General features: G+C 39.7%; 1 protein-coding gene across 3 annotated transcripts in view; it reads right to left on the reverse strand.

The window, feature by feature from the left end:
- Positions 1-23791, reverse strand: part of LYST (lysosomal trafficking regulator) — a 182324-nt gene that overhangs the window by 2748 nt on the left and 155785 nt on the right. For all 3 annotated transcript variants that reach the window (XM_035008510.1, XM_035008509.1, XM_035008508.1), the window contains 8 exons: positions 18967-19197; positions 17130-17319; positions 13908-14044; positions 10264-10362; positions 6048-6187; positions 5672-5769; positions 657-813; positions 167-238 (listed from right to left, as the gene is read on the reverse strand). In XM_035008510.1, coding sequence (XP_034864401.1) covers positions 167-238; positions 657-813; positions 5672-5769; positions 6048-6187; positions 10264-10362; positions 13908-14044; positions 17130-17319; positions 18967-19197 — 1124 coding nt within the window. The remainder of the gene's footprint in view (positions 1-166; positions 239-656; positions 814-5671; positions 5770-6047; positions 6188-10263; positions 10363-13907; positions 14045-17129; positions 17320-18966; positions 19198-23791) is intronic.

Below are 23791 nucleotides of genomic sequence, written 5' to 3' on the forward strand. Positions count from 1 at the left end.
TAGACTCGGAGCTCCTGACTCAGAAATTAAGCTCCAGAAAGACATGGACTGTGTCTCCTTGCTGTTTAGGACTCTCATAGCATAGTTCACAGTCTGTGTACTTTAATCTCTCTCTAACAAAAATAGAGTTACAAAGTATATTATGAAGAATCCGGGGGTGGTTTACCTTACAATTGGCTTATTTGATTTAGGAAATGTGATTTCCCGCACAGGTTTTAGGTCCCATGTACTCCACAACCTAGAGAGGGAAAAAGTCATCATCTAATTATGCAAACTAAAATTTCCTTCACTAAAAAAAACGTATAATTTGTTAAAAATCATCTGGAAAGAAATACAATAAACAATAAACACAATAAACAACAGTAGCTACTTCTGGGAAGTTTGTAGGGGGTGGATGTGGGAGTAAGAAAACTTGGTAAATTTTCATATTGTTAATCTTTTAAACAATTAATAGACAATATACAATTTCAAAACCACACAAAAGCTAAGTTTGTTACTTAAAAATAAAACAGGAATCAGTGAAGAACCTATATCTGAAGGTGATTTTAAATCTCTAAATATTAAATATGAACATGCCTAGATATTTAAAGCTAATTTTTGCAATTGCTGTGTCCTTATGAACAACAGCAAACAAAGGGAATCTCAACTCTTCTTACCTTACAATTCCATTCTCTAATCCCCCGGCAATCACATTGATAGATACTCCCTCAGGCTGGTTGGAGAAGGCAACAGAACAGATGATCTCCCTGCAGTGGACATGTCCAACGAGGTCCCCGTTCACTGTCCAGAGTCTGAGGTCGCTGCCTCCACCAGCTAAAACACCCAAATTGTCCCACAGGTCACCAGAGCGTGGGTACGTCAGAGCCCACAACCCTGGGTCCCAGCAGGGCAACCCGTGCACCGAGCTCATTTGTTTGAGTGATAAAATTTACAGGCAGCTCATGACTGAAGCTGTATAAATAAAATTACTACATAATAAGTCACAAAGGGCTCTGCATATTTATCTAGAGACAAGGACCAGTGGAAAATAAAAATAAACAGATTAATTTAGAAATACAGAGCAACAAGGTAAATTAATCATGTATCTTTGTGTAATCATATTTTAGCAAATGAACTGCCAAGGCTGAATTTGAAGGTACCTAGAAAGTTAAACAATCTGCAAAAACAGACGAAAATATTCTGTGAAGCCATCTGTAAGAAGTGACTTATGTGACTTTTGAAGAAAAAAAAAAGATATCTAATTCCTCAGAGTGTCTAAGATTGAATCTTGTAGGTCAGTGACTTACTAGACTAATTTTTTTCTTTTCAAAGACCATGAGTAACTAAACTTTCTGGAGTTTTCCAGGGGGTGGGAGAAACAGTAACTGCTTGCCATCTTCTATATTTAGGGCCTCATGATGATGTGTCTAGCCTTCTTTGGAGAAATATTCTCAAGCTGATAAAGACATGTTAAGAGGCACGGTAAAGTTTGGGAGCCATAATGTTACTCCACTTAATTTTATCTCTCCATTAGAACTAAAAAGTGCAGACTTTAACTCTCTCCTTTATTAAGGCAATGAAAAGATTGCATAGATTTCCTATTTTATAGCAAAGAAACCAACTGTGCAAATACTTTTTTATGTCAAGATACGCTGAAGACCTTCAAATATCACAAACCCAAATGCCTTCTGTGTTGCAGCATTAGTCACAATAGCCAAGAAGTGGAAACAACCAAACATCCAATAACAGATGGGAGGTAGATGTGTACAATGGGGTATTACTCAGTCATGGAAAGTAATGAAGTTCTGCAACATGCTGCAACACAGATGAGCCTTAACATGATGCTGAGGGAAATAAAAGGACATTAAAAAGACATAAAAGGACACAGATTGTATGATTCCACTTAGATAAAATATCTAGAAATAGGCAAATTCATAGTGAGCGGAAGCAGAATAGTGGTTACCAGAAGTTTTGGGGCAAGGAGGAATAGAGTTATGGTTATGGAGTTTCTGCTTAGGGTGATGAAAAAGTTTTTGAAATAGTGGTTGCACCACATTGTGGGTGTGGGGCTGCCACTGCATCGTATACTTTAAAATGGTTCAGATAGCAACTATAACGTTAAACATATTTACCACATACGCAGAGAAAAGAAGGTTAACAAATGCCCAGTGTTTTACTTAAGATTTCCCACCGATTAGGAGAGATTACCTAAATAAAACATCAGTAGGTAGGGGCGCCTGGGTGGCTCAGTTGTTAAGCAACTGCCTTCGGCTCAGGTCATGGTCCCAGGGTCCTGGGATTGAGCCCCACATCGGGCTCCCTGCTCAGTGGGGAGCCTGCTTCTCCCTCTCTCGCTCCCCCTGCTTGTGTTCCCTCTCTCACCGTGTCTCTCTCTGTCAAATAAATAAATAAAATCTTAAAAAAAAAAAAATCAGTAGGTAGGAGTTCAATATACTAAAGAAATACAATGGTAGACGATAAACTCCTCTTTTCCATAAGTAGATATTTCACTCTTTCTTTTGAATTTAATACTTGATAAAATATTTTAAAAATTTATAAAGCAACCAGATGTGTGCTAGTAAGTTTAGAAGGCTTATCAAAGATATTGATGTAGGGGTTGATCATTACCTGTAATCGATAGCTACTGCAGGCTCAGTCCTTCAAAACCAAAAATGTAAATGTGGGCCTTGACTCTCTGAAATATGGTACAGAACTCAATAGGCAAAGAATCACCCTAGCAGATTACCCAGCACCTCGGGCTACCACAAAACCAAGTAACTACTCATGATACTACAAATATCAAAACTGAGGCCTTCACTCAAGACCAGATTACTTTCATGTATAATTTAGCATGTCAACTAAAAGTCAGAAAGTTGGGCATTCCTGGAAAAAAATATTTATTCTTCCTATACATCTTCACTGAAATTAAAATAAATTGGAGAATCACTGCCCACCCCGAATTTCATAATATTATATTAAATTTATAATGCCATTGGCAACACATGACCAGGCTATGAACCCTAGTTAAAAGGCATATATTTTGATCCAGTGGCAGAATGATTTTTAAAAAATATAGAAAACATCTATTATAATATTTACATAGTTTAATAAATTTCACATCTTATCATTATAAAAACCATATCTCATAAGGACTGGCAAATTATGATCAAGAGGAAAGAGCTCGTCAGTGTAACTTCAGCCCCAACACAGAAATTTTATATACGTATGTGTAATGTGTATATACGTGTATACACACACATATAACATATATACATAAACATACATATGTTTTATTTAAATTTTGATTTTAAAATTACCTGGATGGTACTCACTAATGGGTCAAGATGTTTGATAGGCTAAATCGGATAACTTTCCTTCCTTCTTGGACTCTAAGACTAGGAGGATAAACTCTAGTTTGGGTCACTAAACATAAATTTGGCCTCTCTTTAAAAAAATCATTATTTTTATTATGTTCTCTATATACCAAATTCTTATGACTTCTCTTGTATATGTACCAAGAGGCCTTAAAGTGGAGAAGGCCTTTTTGTTCATACTGGAAAAAAAAGTTCTAGCCATTACTCTATTATGCTGTTCACTCCCCAGGGACACCTGAATACCCTACTAGCGAGTTAGTAATTGCAGCAAAAGTAATTTTGTTTCTTGTTCCCTTAAGACTGGCTGATATAACATCACAGATATAAATCACTACTGGCAGCAGGAAAGTAATTAACTTTACAAAATTCAGCTCCCTGAGGATCAGTCCTAACTTTCAAATGTTGCCAAAACAAGAAAGTAGAGAACACTATATAAATAATCATTATATTATTCGCCCAGATTCCCCTTTGGTATGACATACTAAAAGCTGCTAATGTACAAATCAAGGGAGAACAATTAGCAAAAGTCATCAATCATCTACCCACACTTGTATTATCAAAGTCAATGGTTCAAAATCTTTTCCCTTAGTTATGACAATTAGGAAATAAAAATGTTTCCATGGCATTATTTTATAACTGGATGTTAAGATTGGCAAATGCTTCATACCTGATACCTTTAAAGCATGACTGAAGACATTACTTCTCCGGAATATAAGAATTAATGAATGTTTTATAAAATCAACAATAAAACTCCAAGAGATAGCTGTAGTATAATAAAAAATAAATATTTGGTCTTTGTCCCAGGTCCCTGGCATAGAGCTTCTGAAAACCCTTATAATTTACTATCTTTTTGTCTGCTAACAAGCTGACTCCTAGGCGGTAGGCCCTAGATAGCTTCAGGATGGGGGCCTGTTAGCAGACAAACCCGCCATGAGGTTAGGAGGTTAGGATTTACAGTACCTCCCCACCTCTGGGGACAGAGAGAGGCTGAAGATTGAGCTCAAGTACCACAGCCACTGATTCAGTCAACCGTGCCTACAGAAGGAAACCTCAGAAAAATCCCTAAGTAACAGGGCTAGGAGGCTCCTGAGCTGGTGAGCACATTCATGTGCCAGGAGGGAGGTGCCCTCTGACTCCACCCAGACAGGCCCTCTGGATTTCCCCCTATATACCTCTTCAGCTGGCTGCTCATTCTTTTTTTTTTTTTTTTAGAGAGAGCAAGAGTGAGGTAGGGGGAGGAGTAGAGGGAGAAGGAGAGAAAGAATCTAAAGGAGGCGCCCCCAGCCTGAGCCTGAAGTGGGGCTCGATCTCACAATCCTGAGATCATGACCTAGGCCGAAATCAAGAGTTGACACTCAACCAACTGAGCCACCCAGGCGCCCCTGGCTGTTCATTTCTATCCTTTGTAATAAACTACTGTAGTTAAGTATAATGTTTGACTAAGTTCTGTGAACTTGGTCGGGGGTTGGGAACTCCCAAATTTGCTAACTTTAAGTAGTTAATGTCAGAACCAAATCGCACTGTTGAGCACCCAGATGGTGTCATAGGATTGGAGAACTGTTGGTGTGAGAAAAAAACCAAACAATATAAAACATGCAAGCAAAGGATAGAGGACCACTCACTATAGATACGTCAAAGATAATCTATACTGAGTGGGCAGAAAGAGATAATTTTTCAAAGGATTCCTTCGATGTTAAGATCCTTAAGAATAGAAATGCAAACAGAAAATTTATGAATTTTCCAACTGTTCTTTCCTGCTGGATGTGTCAAGTTTTTAAATATGTACTACTTGAAAAAACAAACCTAAAAACATAACCTCTGATGAGGAGAGATAACTCTGTCATGTAAATTTCAAGGCAAATTATACCTCCATTTATTATAATATAGTACTGTTCTCACTCAGGGACTGGAAGATATATATATTCAAAGCTGATCATTGGCTGATGCTTTGCACTTATGTTATGGGGAAGGTAGTAAAGTTAGTAGTTAAAAAGCAGAAGCCAAAAAAAAAAAAAGAGAGAGAGAAACAAAAGCCAAGAAACTCAGATAATTATGTAATAATAAGTTGCTTAACTTACATGTGCCCAAATGCAATCTTTCATATATCAGAAAAAGTTAAATTATGACAATACTAACTTTTGCGTAAGTTGGTCCCTAAATTGATGAACTCGCTCTTGGACCTTACTGTATTTTAACACACAAATACACTATTACTACAGTACTTAGATGAGGTTAGGGACCTGAGAGACGGAATCCATCAGCTTAACCTACACGGGAGCCAGCTAATGACTCTGTGCTTTGGTTCTGGGCTCGCTCACCCGAATCACACACAGTGGCGATGTCACCGGTGGTTTCGCTAGCAGAGACGGCTGTGACTGGGCTTTTGTGTCCCGCCAGGCTCTGTACATAGCACAGCCTGAAAGACCAAAGACAAATTTGCAGCTGATCATTAAGTATATTTAGATTCTCTGGTATAATTCCTTCCCTCAGTGTCTGGACCTATTATTCATAAGGCATTCCCCACTGTATTCCTAATGGATCTTTTGATTTCAATACGATTACAAAGTAAAGTTTGTATTTCATGCTTAAAATGATCATAATGTAAAGATCTTATTTTATAAGTGCATCTGTTTCACACAGGAAGAACTGAAACATAAAGGCGGCAGTGTTTGAGTGGGAGACCTTCTTCTGTACCTGTTTAAATCCCATATGATGCAGGTTCCATCTCTGCTCACACTTATCATTATACTGTAGGGTTTGCAAACAAATAAGCTGGTTATCTCTTCTGTGTGCCCGTACAGATGTATCTGAGACTCCATTTCTATCTCTGAGGGCTGAAATTGAAAAAAGTCAGTGAAGTACAAGATAAAAAGCGTGACAAAAGTTTTCCTAGTACTGTGTCTCAAAAATAAGAAAAACTCAAGGGACTCAAACATTCTTCTCAAGCATAGCATGTTTTAATCCATTGCAGTTCAACTCTTTCCTAAAGAGTAAAACTAATTAAACATTAAAGCATGTTTAATTGTCCATAATTTCAAGAATTAAAATGCTTTTTCATTTTTTGCCTTCTTGTCCAATCTTGGTCCAAATACACACAAATATTTTTATAGTTATGATAACTGCCATCCATGTAATTTTATATTTTGTGTTTAAACATTCTCCTATAAGCATTTTCTATTTTTGACATTGTCTTCAAGACGATTTTAATGGTGTTATAATATTCTATACAGTTGATATACCATAATTTACTTGAGCATTTTTACAGATAGACATTTAAAATTGTTTCTAGTATTTTCCAAATTATAGATGCCATAATTAAATCCTTCATGTGTAAAAGTTTAGTTCTTCTGAATTATTTCTTTAGAATAAATTTCTAGAATCCTACTAGTGGGTCAGTGAATACTAATAATTTTATAGTGTACTTTCCAAAGGCATTGTACCAAGTCATGATGCCACCAAGAGTGACATTACCTGTCCATAGTTACAGACTGGTTTTCTCAATGAGAGGTTGCAAACCGGTGTTCCAAGGGCCACGTGGGCTCACAGACGCCAGATGTCTACACAAGGTTTGACTCTTGTGTTCATTAGACTAAGCTATTTATTGTCTTAAAGTATTTCAATATTTCCACTCCAAAGGATATAGAAAAGTAGAAAGAATAATAAGAAGCTGTATAGTGACCACTCAGTTAAACTAATCCTAATATTTTATATGATTGATTTTTTAAACAGAGAAAAAAATTAAACATTACCCAGTTTGTGTACTGTTCTATTTCCTCTCTTGTCAGAAATTACCATCCTGAATTTTGTATTTGTTTCCCACGTACATAGAACATATGTTCTACTATATGTTGCCATAACCATAAACAACATATTGTATGATTTTTCATGCTGACAAATCACTTTCTATATGTGCTATTATTCTTCAGGTATCTTTTGCATCTTGCCTTTTTGTTCACCACCGCTGCAGAAATATATCTGTGTTGATATATTAGCTGCCGCTCATCCATTTTAAGTGCTATATAGTCCAGGGTTTTATTCACATAAAAATACATATTTTACACTAAAAGGATCAAATGACCAGGCAATACCAGCTCACATTCTTTCTTGGAACAACTGGCTTCAGCCGTGTGGCAGTTGGTTCTGTTTAGCTAGGACACGTGACGCTCAACCACACACAATCACAGAGAGGAGATGTGCTTTCACAAGGCCCAGAGTCCCAGGTCTGAGCCCCTGCTATCTCTCCTTGACTGTGACCCACTCCCACAAGGCCAGGCGTCTGCAAGCCAAAGGCCCAAGACCAGAACCCTTTCAGACCGTACTTCAGGGTACCTGGGACCAAGGAACTCCCTGATGGAAAAGGCCTGAGCCCCTTCTTTTTCTGCCTGAGCTCTGCAGCACTTGAGTTTGTGACTCACTTCATATTCTAAGTCTCTGAAAATTTCCCAACTTCTAAATGTCAAACAAGGTTGCTTTAAATTGCATTTCTTTTATTATAACCAAATTTAACTTTTTCACATATTCATTTTCTTACATGTAAATTTGTGTGCCTGGTTTTATGTATTTGTTACTACATTTAAAAAAATTATTTGGGGGTGCCTGGGGGGCTCAGTCAGTTAAGCCTCTGACTACCCACTAAGCGGAGAGTCTGCTTCTTTGCTTCTCTCTCTGCCCCTCCCCCTGCTCGCAAGCTCTCTCTCTCTCTCTCTAAAATAAATAAATCAATCATTAAAAAAATGAAAATAAAATAATTATTTGGAGGAATTCCTCTACTTGTGAAATAGTATGCAGATATCTTCCTTGTTTCTGCTGGACGACCTGGACCCCCATACCAGTCTACGGACACCCAAGCCAAAGTCAAGTCTTGAGATCGGGACAACCCAGGCTGTAATTCCATACAAGGGGTGGCCTGACTGGACTCATCCTCACTCTTCGGGTGTAGTCCTTCAGGGACCAGCCTTTGGAGGAGGGCCTCCTGGGGACTCTCCAGCTTGCTCAGTCCCTGGGTATTGTTATCTGTTCCTCTCCCAAGAGCTGTCCAAGGACAGTGTCAGTACTCCAGGACTGACAAATGCCCTCCAGGTGAGAGCCCCCCCCTGCCTATTTACCTCTCTGGCCTGGGAATTCCCTATTAGCTTGTCAGCAATTTGATGCGTTAGTCACACACACACACACACACACACGTCATGTGTGGGTATTTTTTTTTACTCCATGATCAAGAATATTATTTATAGGGTAAACACAGCACAGGAACCCTATAGTGGTTGTTGATAGCTTTACAGATCTTATACTTTAAAATGATTGTAAGAGTTAGCGTTACTAAATTCCGGAAAACAATTTCCATGGACAAAATAGGAACCATGGACTACTTCATTTAAAAACGCTCTTGAGGGGCGCCTGGGTGGCTCAGTCGGTTAAGTGTCCAACTCTTAGTTTCGGCTCAGGTCATGATCTCATGGGTCATGAGATCGAGTACCGTGTCCAGCTCCATGCTCCGCGGGGAGTCTGCTTGAAGATTATCTCCCTCTGCCCCTCCCCCCACTCACTCTCTCTCTCTAAAATAAATAAATAAATCCTCTAAAAAAATTGCTCTTGGATGACATACTACCACCTCAGATAAACCTTACATATGCTCTCTGGCCACCACCGATTCAGAGAATGGAAATATAGGTGTTCACTTATATGAAGATGAGGTGGTCACACTATTTAATTAGTGGAAAAAAGTGACTCAAGAGCAACTATTTATCACTCTTAGAAGACATTCCAGGCTTTCTGACATCTGGCCCCCACTCTGTGCTCTTCATTCTCAGAGCACACACATCAGTGTCCTGCAGTAACCTGTTCGTGCTTGTCTCCTGCGAAGAGCCCTGCACCAAAGCCCACCTGAGCCACTGCGGTGGCCTCCTAGCTGGCACCCTTGACTCCAGTCTCATACCCTACAGTGGGCTTCCCAAAATGCTGGCTGGATCATATTACAACTGCTTAAAACATTTTAATGGGATCTTAGGTTAAGAGACGGAAACAATACTATGGTCACATTTATACCCCAAGGATCATGGGAAAGAACTTTAGTAAGAGTTTAAAAGGGAGTAAACTTGGACAGAAAAGTAAGAGGAACCTAGCATCACCCCATGCTAGGAAGACTGGTTTCATCCAGTAGAACTTATTTAATAATATAATGGAGAAAACTGTAATGGGGGGCAGAAGCAAAAGAAAGGTCTAGAATAAAATGATAATTATCTCAGTTCTAGAAGAAAAGGATAATTATCACCCTAAATTTGCCACTTATCCTCAACAGCACCACAGAGAGTTGATTCAAGAAAGGAACAACAGTAAATTAAGAGAAGTATTGTATAATATGTCTTTTCTTCGCTAGACTGTTTTATAATTTTATTTTCAAATCCTGGAAATTCAGCAAATGGCTAAAATAAATTTCTTCCAGTAAGTGGTGGAAATCAAGATGGGCTACTTGGATTTTGCTATAGTCCAGAGACTGTAGGAAGGTTAAATATTAGGTGTTCTCAGCTTCCAAATTTTACAGAATCTTGCAGTGTACTCCTAAGCATTCAGGCCGACACCAAGAACACAGGCAAACAAGTATCACAATGTCATGAAAAAGTCTAAATACAAAACAGATCATGACTCAAAATATTACATCTTTGACACCAAAAGATAGGACTGTTATAATTATTTTCAAAAATTTTCATGATCCTAGTAAACCTAAAACTAAAGAGTCAGATATGTGACCTTTTACATTTTAAGAGCTTATGTGAAAAAAAGATTAAAGAACAAAAAATTGAAGCACAAACATTTTCAGTTACTCTTGTACCAATGAATTATACTTCAGGAGCCTTTTCTTCTTCTCATGAACACGAAAACCCTAAACCACCCACGAAGTGCGCCCAGGACCTACCGTGCTGCTGGTAAACCTGTTGGCGTAGGCTGTGATGACCCCACACTTGCTCCCAGCGAACAGGTGGCAACTGTCAGGCACCCAGGCACAAGTCGTGACCTGTGAGACAGGACAAATCAAAGACCGTCGTGTTCAGAAAGCTTGAGAAGTGTTTCTACTTCCCTGACGGTTATTTAAAAGACATACAGCCACAAAATGTAATAAACATTCTACTTGAACCGATTAAAAATGTACAAGATATAATAATACTCTGTAACGTTAAGCCAGATGTCTAAAGGCTGTTTCCGAGTTAAAATGTATTACATCATCATCATCTATGATTTTACATTTTTCTGTACACACACACACACACACGGCCACTTGTTCCTTAGAAATTTAAACAAAATGATCCAGGATTGACTAGATCCAAGGTTGAGTGTGTGTGTAATGTGCATGTGTATGTGGTTTCACACATTTCCCTGATTTTTACTTTTTTTTGCCTTTTTCTGCTTTTGGTGGGGAATTGGGGTACATACAAAGAGACAGGTATTGCTTCTAACAGTTCTTTTTTTTTTTTTTTTTAAAGATTTTATTTATTTATTTGAGAGAGAGAATGAGAGAGAGCACATGAGAAGGGGGAGGGTCAGAGGGAGAAGCAGACTCCCCGCCGAGCAGGGAGCCCAATGCGAGACTCGATCCCGGGACTCCAGGATCATGACCTGAGCCGAAGGCAGTTGCTTAACCAACTGAGCCACCCAGGCGCCCTCTTCTAACAGTTCTAAAGATGGTTAAATAGGAGAAGAAGGAAAGATAAGTGTGGGGAAAAAAATCTCAGGTTATTCCTTTGGGATTGTAATCCTTTCAGTCCTAACCATGGAAGTGCTATTCAAGGCCACTCAACTCTCTGGCCCAATAAGTCTTCCTCTGGCTCTGGGCACCAGCTGATCCCCAGCGCCAGTCCCCAGCGCCTCAGCTCCCATGGGCCCCTTCTCCAGTCCCACCTGTCCCACAGCCTGCGCTCCCCTCATGCTGCACTGTGCTAAGCAGACAGAGGTCATCAGCCACAGATCTGAGCCCCTTCCTTCCTTTGTGCCTCAAACATCTCGGTGCTTCTCCTGATTTAAAGGAGGAAGCCCCTCTGCTTTTCAGGGCAGCCTGACACCATACCCAGAGTTCCTCAGAACCCTGTCCTTGCACTCAGAATTTCAAGCTGTCTTTTGCTGGCTTCTTCCCCTCAAGTGTCTGCTACCTTAAAAATTACTTGCTTTCATCTTGGCTCTTCTTAACTTTTGATACATTACCCGAGTCTGCTGGACCCAATTTCATTTTTTGAATTTCTTTCTTGAATAGTTCTAACTATTTGTAAGGATTACTATTTCATGACTTCTATTCTTTCTTAGAGGTCTTCCAAAGAACAAAGAGAAAAAATATATATATATTTTTATATATAGAATAAAACTCAGTCTTTCAATTACCATATGGGTCTACTGAACCCTTTCATAAACCTAAGTTACATTACAGGGTTTTAATAATTTCATCTTCCCTCTGTCTCAAAACATTTTGCTGTTTCATCACTGTAGGAATTATTTCATGACTACTCAACAATTATTCCCAACTCTGCTAGAGCAAAACAAACAGGAAAATGCAGAATGATGGATCTCCTGGAAGGATAATGTAATCTGTAAAATAAACTGTCATCTTTTGGTTTTCTGATTGTACTGTCCAAAGAGTGGTATCATCTTTCAAGAAAATATAAAGGAAGACTGGAGACACTCCTTAGTACTCTGCTTTTAGCTTTCATTGAACACAACTGGGAATTCAGAATTTTTCATGTTCTACTGATAATAGAAAAGAGAACAAAACTGACAGAGGACTAGGTTTCACGATTATGAGATCAGTCAGAAGGCGAAGGCAAAGAGACGGCAGCACTCTAATCTCTAATGATGAGACCATGATCGTAGAAGTGAGATCTGAGTGTGGGTCCTCAATATGATAACATCCTGGATGAGTTTTCTCAAACTACAGAACTACTGAGTGGACAATATATTTCTAAGGATGAAAATGGAATAGGGTGCTCTTATCCAGGCAGTCATTTGAGCGGAAGTTCTTTATCACAGAGTATTTTGCTAAAAGAATCTGGACAATCCTGTTTTGTGAAAAGGACTTATGACAGTGTTCTTTCATTTTTAATGATGCTTGTGTACCAAACTTTACATGATAGAAGTAATTTTGCAATGCTCAAATTTTTTTTTTTTTTTTAAGATTTTATTTATTTGACAGAGAGAGACACAGCGAGAGAGGGAACACAAGCAGGGGGAGTGGGAGAGGGAGAAGCAGGCTTCCCGCCGAGCAGGGAGCCTGACGTGGGGCTCAATCCCAGGACCCTGGGATCATGACCTGAGCCGAAGGCAGACGCTTAACGACTGAGCCACCCAGGCGCCCTTGCAATGCTCAAATCCTTATTAAAATTTCTAATAAGGTTGTTTTCCAATGTCCTTATGCTGCTTACTTTTGTTAGTTTATTGATAACCAGATAACAAAAGGTGATAACCATTTTTTTCAGGTACTTTGAGAGTTAAGCAAATAAGTCATTGCCTTCCTTTCTTTCACTGCTAAAAATCCCCACAAGTAGCAACTTACTCCATTTCTAACGTGCTCAGGGAATGGGGAAATGTTAGGGCACATGAATGTGCAGGAGATGTTATGTAGGCAATGGGAGTCAGGAAATGGCAAAAGAATTTCCCATGGAAAGAAAGACAGTCACAGAAAGAGGGTTTAACATACAATTTAGGGCGCCTGGATGGCTCAGTTGGTTAAGCGGCTGCCTTCGGCTCAGGTCACGATCCCAGCGTCCTGGGATCGAGTCCCTCATCGGGCTCCCTGCTCTGTGGGGAGCCTGCTTCTCCCTCTCCCTCTACCTACTTGTGTTCTCTATCTCTCTGTCAAACAAATAAATAAAATCTTAAAAAAAACCCAAACATACAATTTAGTAAAGAGTTGTGGCATTATTGTGTGTGTGTATATTGTGTGTATGTATATATATAGTGTGTGTGTGTGTGTATAGTATATATACAGTATATATACAATTGGAAACATTTTTACAACAGCTTTAGGAGAGAGTAGTGGGGAGTATGATTACCTCAGTTTCAAAGAGGTGGAAAGAACCTCAAGTTTGGAAAGGTTAAGGTGCTCGCCAAAGGCTACAGAGTAAATAATAAAGCCTAGACACTAACACAGATCTGAGGGCTTTAGTTGGGCCCGATGCTCTTTCAACCCATTGTGATGCCTACACACCCAGTCTATTTAGCAAAAACCAGGTACAGAGGATGGCACTCTGGTTATAAAAAATGACACAGTGACAAAAGGCACGTGAACACTGAGAAGAAAGCAGTGTTGATTTTGTTCCAACACTGTGCCAATCACTGATGCTGACTAGATGATTATAATACCGTCTCAGTGAGATACTGTGGAGAAGACAAATTCTGGGGACACAGAATAGAAATAGTCAGGAAGTCTGAGCACTGTAAACAAGGCCTAAGTCCACTGTCATAAACTTCTGGACTGGATTAACTGCAGAATATTAAAGACTAGCTGCTATCAGTCTGACTCCTTTCTAGAGCATTACACTTAATTATTATGATAAAGTACTTCGTAAAAATGTTTACCTGATATTGTTGTGAACTTTGTATAAAGTTTATTGGAGGCTCGCTTTGTTTACTCTTCAACCTTAAAATGTTATCAGCGTATCCCCAGCTCAGGATGGCTGACCACTGAATGTCAGTGCTGTTCATGCTTCTCACACCTCAAGAAGAAATAAAAGTATCAGATTGCCGCCGCTCAACTGTTATTTGACAGCCCCCCAAAATGGCAGGTTAAAAGCTGAAGTTTACATAGCAGAACACAGTATCTTTCCAGAGCAAATCATCTTTGTATTCATAAGATAGACCGACTTAAGTTCGTTTTATTCCTTTAATGCTAATGGGATTCTAAGAGTGGAACTAATTCTTTTTCACTCGTGGTGTTTTGGTTAGGGCTTATTTGATTTAGTACTAAAATGTCTGTTAAGAAATTTCTATGGAAGACAATGATAGTCAAGCTTACTCTGGTCATGTTCTGTGACAAACTAGACACTGTTTAAATAACTTTGTAGCCACCACCTGCTGACAAATCAGTATGGACAACTATCAATACTAGAAAGAACACTGCTACCCTAGAGAAGCAACAGCGGTCCTGGGAAGGGGCCATTTAATCCTGTCAACTGCCAGGGCTTTGCACAGCAGACTGATTTAACGAGGTCCTGCTCCTTTCCTCTTTCTCTTTTTTATAACATAGTTTTATGTCCGTTGGGATAAAGATTTGGACATTTTGACATCCCTTTTCAGTACTATTCATAATCTATGCCTTGTTGGTATGCTGAATGTGGCCAATGCAGCATAAATGCTGTAACTGGTGCTGTCCTTGAAATTTGCATTGCTTAAGTCCCTTAAGGAGAGAGAATGGGCTTTATTTATTCCAGCACCTAGCGAAATAAGGCCACATATAAGGGAATGAAACAAATACATACTTGTTGAAAGAATCAACAGCACAGTGAAAATGTAATTCACAGATTTTTGTTTTCTTTTGTTGAGTACAATACCAAATGTTGACATCAGTTTGGCAATAAAGGAACTGGAATATACTCACTTAATAAAAGCTCCTCTAAATATAAGCTGCTAGGGAAAGGAACCACATTCTATGAGGCTCAGGGCCTCTCAAATTCATTCTGTAATGCCTGGCATATAGTGGGCACTCAATAGCCCACGTGCTCAATGAATGAAGTACATCTAGTAACTGCCCCCAGTTTCTCATTCCATCACTTACAAGATGCACCATCTTTTTTTTTTTTTTAAGAAAAATAAACTTCTCCTTTACCTACTAGGACAGTGAATCTTAAACATGAGTTTGCACGAAAATGGGTGTTTCCAGCATGCCTAGGCTTGGACTCAAGCCCCAGAGATTCTGACATGGTGTGGCTCAAATGAGACCCAGGCAAGTATACTTTGGAAAAAAAAAGCATCTCAGGCAACTTGGAGGCACAATTTTCAAGTAAGGGTTTAAGGTCATCAAAACCGCCGCAGTTACATTGTTCTGTGCATGTACAGCTCAGCAAAACCATACAGTTATTTGATAAAGCAGCGCTCGGCACCTTGCAGCTGTAGCATGTGACCCGACCCCCCTCTGCAAGCAGGGCTCTCAGAAGCCAGTATGGGGTGGGTGAGCACTCCTCTCGTGCACTGTAAGATGCTGGGTGCGGCAGTGAGAGCTCGCACAGTCCCCGGGGCCCCGGGGGCCGGGGTGCTTACAGCCTGATGGACCTTTACTGAGCACTTAGAAGGAGTCAGGCACTATGCTAATCATTCCCTACATTATTTCATTTAATCTTTACAGTAAATTACCCTGTGAGGTCAATCCTTTTGTTATTCCCGATTTATAGATCAAAAGCCAGGATTTAGAAGGTTTAAGTAATTTCCTCAAGGTCAAACAGCTACAGTATCAGAGCTGGGATGCAAACTCATTGTATCTGTTGTATTATACTGTTGTGTATTATAATCTGTTGTATTATACTACTTCCCCACACAACCTAGATGCTGGCAAGCCCCAAATACATTCTACAAGGGAATAAAGCATAATTTGAATGAACACAGCTATTAAGGGCCCTGACTATAGTGGCACAAATAAGATAGGTTGAAAATTACATTTGACATATTTAAGTCCCATCATGCCAAGCGGTAACACCAGCCCTTTCTCTTCTGCTCAACAGAAACAAACTTCAATCCACTCTAATTAATTTTTTAAATGTAAATTACTGACACATTTTGGTACTTTAAGTATTATTAGTAGTAAATTATTTGTAACACACCTCACAACTAAATGCAACACTGATATTACAGTAGTTACGATTAGACAGATTTATCTGATCCTATTAATTCACTAAATTTAGATAAAATGATAAGCAGCCTCTCTTACTACTAACAAGTATAAAGGCGATCATTGATTCCTGATATAAACAAGAGTAAGTCTACAAAGAACTGTGGTCCAGCCAGCACACTTAATTTCTTAGTGCTCTCTGCTCGGCATGGGTACTGTACCCTTATAGTGCAAAGCTGTACGTGGTGGAAGGCTCATGGACCCCAAGGAGTGAAGTGCGTCAAAGATCATGTTAAACCCAAACAGTGTGACTGTCTGGAAGCATCTAGTCCACACACTGGCTTTTAGACACATCTGCACACACCTGATATGAACAGGCGAGCATCCTCATTGATTTTAGTGCCCAAGCCCAGGCCTAGGAAGTAGGGAGAGTTCTTTTACATTGAACGAAATGGTTATTTACATTAACCATAAAGTAATTACAGCACTTTTCCATGTGTTGTTGTTAGCGAGTTAGTGCACAGAGGGTGAGAAAAGGATTGCTTTCCAGGCATGCCTATTTTTAAAACCTGTTTTCAAGGCTATCATGACTTCCTTGTTTTGTTTTGTTTGTTTTAATCTCATGACTATCCCTTCTGAGGTACTAGCTTTGCTGGCCAAATAACTCTGCCTGTTCTGGGAGTCAAGAGCCTCAAAAGGTCCATTTCTAGAAGACTGATATTGTTTTCATCTTGTGAACATAACCATTTATTCTTGTCTCTGACTCCTCCTCTCATTTCAAATGGCGCTGCATTTAATCTCCTCCTTTCCCCCCCCATGTGGTATGTTTAATTCCTACTTTGCACTAAATAACCACAAATTTGAACAATTTTTCACCATGGATTCCAAACTTACACATAAAATAGTGGCACAGATAAGCTGGAAACATCAAATCTCATGAAAAATACACCTAGAGTGATTCTCATTATGTTTTCTTTTACCTTGTTCTTTGCTGTATGTCATCAGAAGACAGAAATTTTGGGACAAACCACAGATGGCTCTGGTGGGCAGAGCCTGGAGAGAACCAAATCTTTCTCCGTGGGGCTGGCTGAAACAGACCACAGGTACCGGAGCACTTGGAGAACCTACATACTCCCCCCACTTCAAGCCTTTTATCCATGACAAAGGACTCTAAAACAGAGGAAAATAAAAAGTATGATTTTTTTTAAAAAGGTAGTAAATATAGAATGACTTCTAACTTAAATTCTAAACAAAGAGTAAGCAACCTGATTATAAGCCCTTTGTAGGCAAGAATTATTTAAAATTTTTTTTTTACTTCCCCCATACTTAGCATATAGAAATATATGCTCCTTGTTGCTAGACACAGCGACGAAAATATAGACGAAGCCCAGGCCTCATGGAGTTGCCTTCCAGCTGGGATGAGGGGGCAGACAAGAAATAAACAGACACATGCGCATCAGGTGCTGAAAGCTCTTTTGAAGAGGGAGGGAGAGAACTGAGAACATTGGAGCTGCTATCTTAGATTCAGAGTCAGGGAACTGAGGAGGGGATATCTGAGCAGAGACCTGAAAGAAATGAGACAGCAAAATGGGGCTCGTCTGGAGACAGGCCATCCTAGGTGGAGGGAACAGTCGACACAAAGGTCCTGAGATGGGAATGAGGCAGGTCAGTACCAGGGTCCCACTGTGAGCGGACACACGGCTCAGATCTTTACACGTACCAACTGCAAAGTTAGTTAGCACTGAGTATAGTGTAGATTAAATGGCATTTATTACTTTTCATTTCATTTAAATCATTTTGGCATGATAAAAGAATAGAATAGAATAGCTTTCAACTACGAAACACAACATTGGTGATCTGGTTTTGGCAAAACAACACTATCATACTGATGTTTTAAATTTGAATTTTACTGCTTGTATCACTCTGGTTTGTGCTTAACATGCAAATTTGACATATGTGAGCTCTGAGCATAAAGAATTTACATGTCTTCTGTGTTCTACATTTACTGTATTTAAGTAACATTATTTTAAGAAACAGTCGTCAAAACAAGGTCTATGAAAACCATTTTCTCTTAAAATGGGTCACAGTTTCCTGCAGTTGGGGATGTGTTGCTTTATGTCCCCACTAAGGTTCTTCCCAACCTCCTTCCCACACCTTTTCATTTTCTGCCATTTCTCTCCATAAACCCTTACATTTTATAATTCACGGGCTTCCGTCCTCCGCTGCTTTTCTGATGGAAGAATTTAGCTCAGGGTTAGAATCCATTTTACTCTTAAGGTTTGCCTGCTTTATTTTTGTATTTCAAAGTAAAAATTATGCCTACTTCCCAGTTTAAGAGGCAATACTTTTTACCATTATAATCGGGGAAGGCCAAAGACATATGTAAGGTTCTCCCTTAACTGTAAGCCAAAACATTCACACTTCTGGTCAGTACTTTTGGTGGAAGTTGGCCAAGGCCCTGCCATGAACGTGTGTACAGCCATGCCCACGCTCAGACCCTTCTCCAGTCCTGGACGGCTTCTCTTCTCCGGTGGGCAGGTTCCTGTTAGGCCACAGCCCCGGCAGCCTTTCCCTGCTACTTGCCCTCTGGGAGCTGGCCGCCTGACCTGCTCCCCAGAGCCCCACCTTGTCTCATTAACAGCAATGACCACACACAGGGTATCACTGTTAACAGTGTGCGTCTGGGTTCATTGGCTGCCGTGCACCTTCAGGCCGGGACCCTTATATTCATCGTGGTGTCCCTAGAGCCTCAGAGGGGGCCTGACATCTGCAGAGTTGAGTCTTTTGCTGAATTCTATTGAAATTCAAATGACATACCGGATAGGTAATTTCTTTGACCTGTTCTCGGTTTTCCCTGAAAGCAAACTGCACTAGCAACCCCACAGCGGCAGGAAGCTCTCCTTCAAGGTTGAGTTTGGACCCGGGTCTGCTGGCGTGGGCCGACTGGAACAACTGACGAGGAGTCTGGCCATAGGTTTTTATCATGGTTTCCAGCGCTCGCCTCTGAACTGGATCTTCGACTGCGGACACATCCATGCCAAAATATGTCTGAAGGGTAAAAGATTAAAAGAGAACAAGAGGTATGTAAAAAGCAAGATTTGGAATGACACCAGAGGGGAAACAATAACTTGTTTTATTCTCTAGGTAGTAGTTTACTCTCCTCTATTTCAAATGGAAATGGTTTTTAAATGTTTTTGATCGGTTAGCATCAGAAACTAATATAATGTTTTATGTCAATTATACCTTAATTAAAAAAAAATCCATGGAACACTACATCAAAAACTAATGATGTATGGTGATTAACATAACATAATAAAAAAATTGAAAATGCAAAAAAAAAAAATCCAAATGAGGTTTTTCTTTGGTCTTGTCTTTCAATGAGGACAGATGAAAAAATAAGCAAGATTTTCACTTGAGTTCATCCAAAATAACAAGCAGATTAGCAAGTGGATGTATTTTTTTCTGTAGCTGCCTGTCAGATATCGGTCAGAAAACTAGAGTGAAGGGTGAAGGGGTTACCCTGCCCTGATTTTCTCAATTTGTAGAAATGGAAACTAGAAGTTCAAAGTCATTTGTATCTGGCCTGAAATTATGTGATACCCAAATACTCTTTTGTTCTTTGACATTAATATGCTCAAAGAAAGATTTTGATTACTCTTCTCTCAAGACACAATGGCTGGTTTCATAGGATAATTTTCTGTTGCTAACTCATGTAGGGGCTAAGGGCAGGTTGCCCAAAGATGGACCACTTTGGCATATTGATTTTATTTCATTTTATTTTAAAGATTTATTATTTATTAGAGAGAGAGAGAAAGCAAGAGCGAGAGATCACATGACGCGGTGGGGCAGAGAGAGGGAAAATGAGAATACTAAGCAGGCTCCATATGGAGCCTAACACAGGGCTTGATCTCACAACCCTGAGATCATGACCTGAGCCAAAATCAAGAGTCAGATGCTTAACCAACTGAGCCACCCAGGCACCCCAAGCATATCAATTATTTTAAATAAAAGTTACTTAGGAGATAGCCTGTGTAAGAAGGAGGCCCAGACCCTCCTCTGTCCCCCTGAAAGCAAGAAATAAATTTCCCATGTGAAAGGTACTCTCCCCATAGCAGGAGGTAAAGAGACAACCTTATCACCAGAGATGGGAAATTTAGAGTGGAAAAGGCTGTATAAACAACACTTGTTACTTCTCATTAATTTACTACCCCAGCCCAAATTCTCTTTAGAGATCCTTACTAATTGAAGCTCCCAAAGTTAAGTTTTCTTTGTCCTATCAATTCCTCACAGATTTATCATCTCTTTGTCTAAAAAGTGTAAAAACTGCCTGCCTTGGTCATTTCTTGAGGTCTTGATTTCATTATTGAGCCTCTGTGTGCACATAATTAAACTGGTGTTTTTTTCCTATTAACCTGTCTTACGTAAATTTAACTCTTAGTCCAGGTGGAAGATCTTGAAGGGTAGAGAAAGAATTTTTCATTCCCTTCACTCACACACACCATGTTGGAGATGTCTATGAATATCAGCTATTGAGGCATGTTTTCTTACACACATATAAACATTAGTAAGGAGCCTAGATTTTTGAGGTCTCTGTCTCTTGCATTTTCCCCGGGCAGAAGAGTCAGGAATCTGAACACCAGTATCACTGAAAACCAAGCAAGTCTTTCGATTTCCATTCTGTAAGCTCAAGAGCAATGCATGTATGTCTTATGCATCCTCAGAGAGGATTCAGTGAATCTTGATTTCCTGTCTCTGTGTTTGCTTTGGAGGTTTTCACATACACCGCTAAAACGGACTAGAAGGTTGGCAGGGAGAAGGCTGTGATGTGCTGCAGATCCCTTCAGCCTCCCTCGGTCATCTTGGTGAGGCTGCCAATGGAGGAGGCGGCAGGACGTGGAAGACTGGATAAGAAACAAAGTCAAAGTATTCCATTTTGACCAAGACACTGTAGAGAGAGTGGCGTCCTCCCGTGAAGCACTGTTCTTAGGACATGAAGCTGAAGAGAAAGGGGGCGGGGGGCAGGGTCAGGGCAATAATCAGACTGGAAGAGGAGTGAAGATTCAGGACTTGCCATGGTCCTTTTCTTTATCCCTCAGTGTTGGAATAATAAAAACAAAAGACTTCATGTATAATACTAAGTTATGGAAAAAGTCATCTGTTTAAAGTGATATACAGGAAAAGGCAAAAATGAAGTTAAGATTTGATGTTGGTAGGTAGTTCAGGAGAGTATTATTTAGGTTCTAACGAAAACTGTGGGTGACTCTGAAAAAGTGTGGTGAATATTGCAAGCTCTTTAATGTAAAGAGCGCTATTACACTTTTCTTCTTCGTGTTGTCATCCCCTGGAGTCAGGTAGAGAGCGATGTGCATTTCCTTCTTGACTTCTACAGTGAGCAGTCAGGAGCTGGGTACAGATCTGTCATGTTCTGTGCGTACCAGCTTGTACAATGTAGCTTTTAGCATTTCATCAGGCATATGTAGGCATATTTCATTACATATCTAGACATAACCTTTCTATAAATGCCAAAATAAAATCTCAAAGATTCTTCGGAAGTTAAATAATCTTCAACACTACTCTCCTCGCCGCCACCACCCCCGCTGCTGCCACAAGGGATAACATACTTGTTATAAATGCTTATCTAGGCATGGTCATTCTTAACAGCTGCTTGACTTGGTATACTCAAAAATTCAGATGAAGACTGGAATAATCCTCTAGCCAGGGCTTTAAAAAATTTATTTGAAAATAGTGTTTCTCTACACTCTATGGTATCAGTTTCTAAGCAAACCTTATATATTAGCGAGCAATGAATCAAGATCAAAAGGCATTTCTACATTCCTTAAAAAGGTTAACATTTATTTATATTTAGTTCTATGGTGGACAATATCCTGTATGAATTTCCTCCCTTATTTATGAGGTTGGTATTACTGTTCACATTTTACAAATTTGTACATTTAGGTACGGAGAGGTTAAGCTACTTGCCCACGGTCACACAACAAGTGGCAGAGTCACAGGGTGAGGGTTTGAACGCAATTCTGCATTCAGAGACTGTGTACTTAATCACTGCACTTTCTTTGGCTCCATGAATTGAATGTTATCAAATTCCTAGAAAAATGGCATAAACTACCTTTTTTTTTTTTTAAAGATTTTATTTATTCATTTATTTGAGAGAGAGAGAGAGCACATGAGAGGGGGGAGGGTCAGAGGGAGAAGCAGACTCCCTGCCGAGTAGGGAGCCCGATGCGGGACTCGATCCCGGGACTCCAGGATCATGACCTGAGCCGAAGGCAGTTGCTTAACCAACTGAGCCACCCAGGTGCCCATAAACTATCTTTTTTAAAGTTCTAAAGTCCCAAAGAAATAGTGACAAAATTGTCAGTAAAATGACAATTATGTGGCATATTTCCGCATGCAGATACTTTTAATGTGAATTTTACATAAGAATAATTGAAAAGATATGCTAGGATTATAGGCACAGAGTATAATGAGGTTAATGTCAAAATTCCTAGGTGGTTTTAAAGTTACGTTTTAGCTCAAATATGAATGAAGGTCAAAAATTATACCTGAAGCTTTGCCTTTACTTTATACTAATCTTACGTAGAAAATTATTACTCACCCATCAAACTGTATTATTCTCCCTTTCCAAAACACTTTGCCACAGCATTTCTTTTATCAGGGTCATCAGTAAATCTGTCTTACTCTGTCTTCTAGACCTTAAGTCTCTTAAGGAATTGAATTTTCTGTTATTTTAGAGGTATTTAAAATAATTACTGAGTGAAATGGACTAGAGATTTTTATTTTATTTATTTATTTATTTATTTTTTTTTTAAAGATTTTATTTATTTATTGGAGAGAGAGAATGAGAGAGAGAGAGAGCACATGAGAAGGGGGAGGGTCAGAGGGAGAAGCAGACTCCCTGCCGAGCAGGGAGCCCGATGCGGGACTCGATCCCGGGACTCCAGGATCATGACCTGAGCCGAAGGCAGTCGCTCAACCAACTGAGCCACCCAGGCGCCCTAGAGATTTTTATTTTAAAACTGCTATTCAGGAATGGATCTCTGGCATAAATCAGCCCAGGTACTGAGTGCATTACTGTGGGTTCGATGTGCACATTTTCGCTGCATTTGTCATAAATGCTTGATGAACCTATGCAGAGAACTGTAGCTGGAGTGGAAGTCCAAGATCAGTCTCACCCTACCTTTTAATTATAAAGTTAGGAAAGCAGAGAGGCTAAACGTTATATGCAGTGGATTAATAGCTGTGCTGTACTCACTGTCTTTGAGTAGCCCCTAGGCAACACTAGGCTATAGCTTTGTCCCTATAGTTTGCCTTTTTGTCTCTCATTCCTTGAGGAATTTCCTTCTAGAGCCTCATTTGGACCCCACTACCATACCCGGGTAGGCATAACCACCCCAACTTTCCTTCTCGCCCCACTGTCCCCACTTGAATCTTACTCACCTTCACACACCCAGAGCCTAGCAAATGAAATGTTTCCTTAATAGATAAGATTTCTTTTTTTTTTTTTAAAGGTAGCCTATCTAACAACATCGAAAAGAATATGTGAAAGTATAACAATTCTACTTCTAGGAATTTACATTGTGCTGAAAAGAGTTTACGTGGCAGGCCCAAACTGCTTTCCTTGGAA

Source organism: Mirounga leonina, unplaced genomic scaffold (genome assembly GCF_011800145.1).
Source record: "Mirounga leonina isolate KUSES-001 unplaced genomic scaffold, KU_Mleo_1.0 Mir_152, whole genome shotgun sequence".
Lineage (NCBI taxonomy): Eukaryota > Metazoa > Chordata > Mammalia > Carnivora > Phocidae > Mirounga > Mirounga leonina.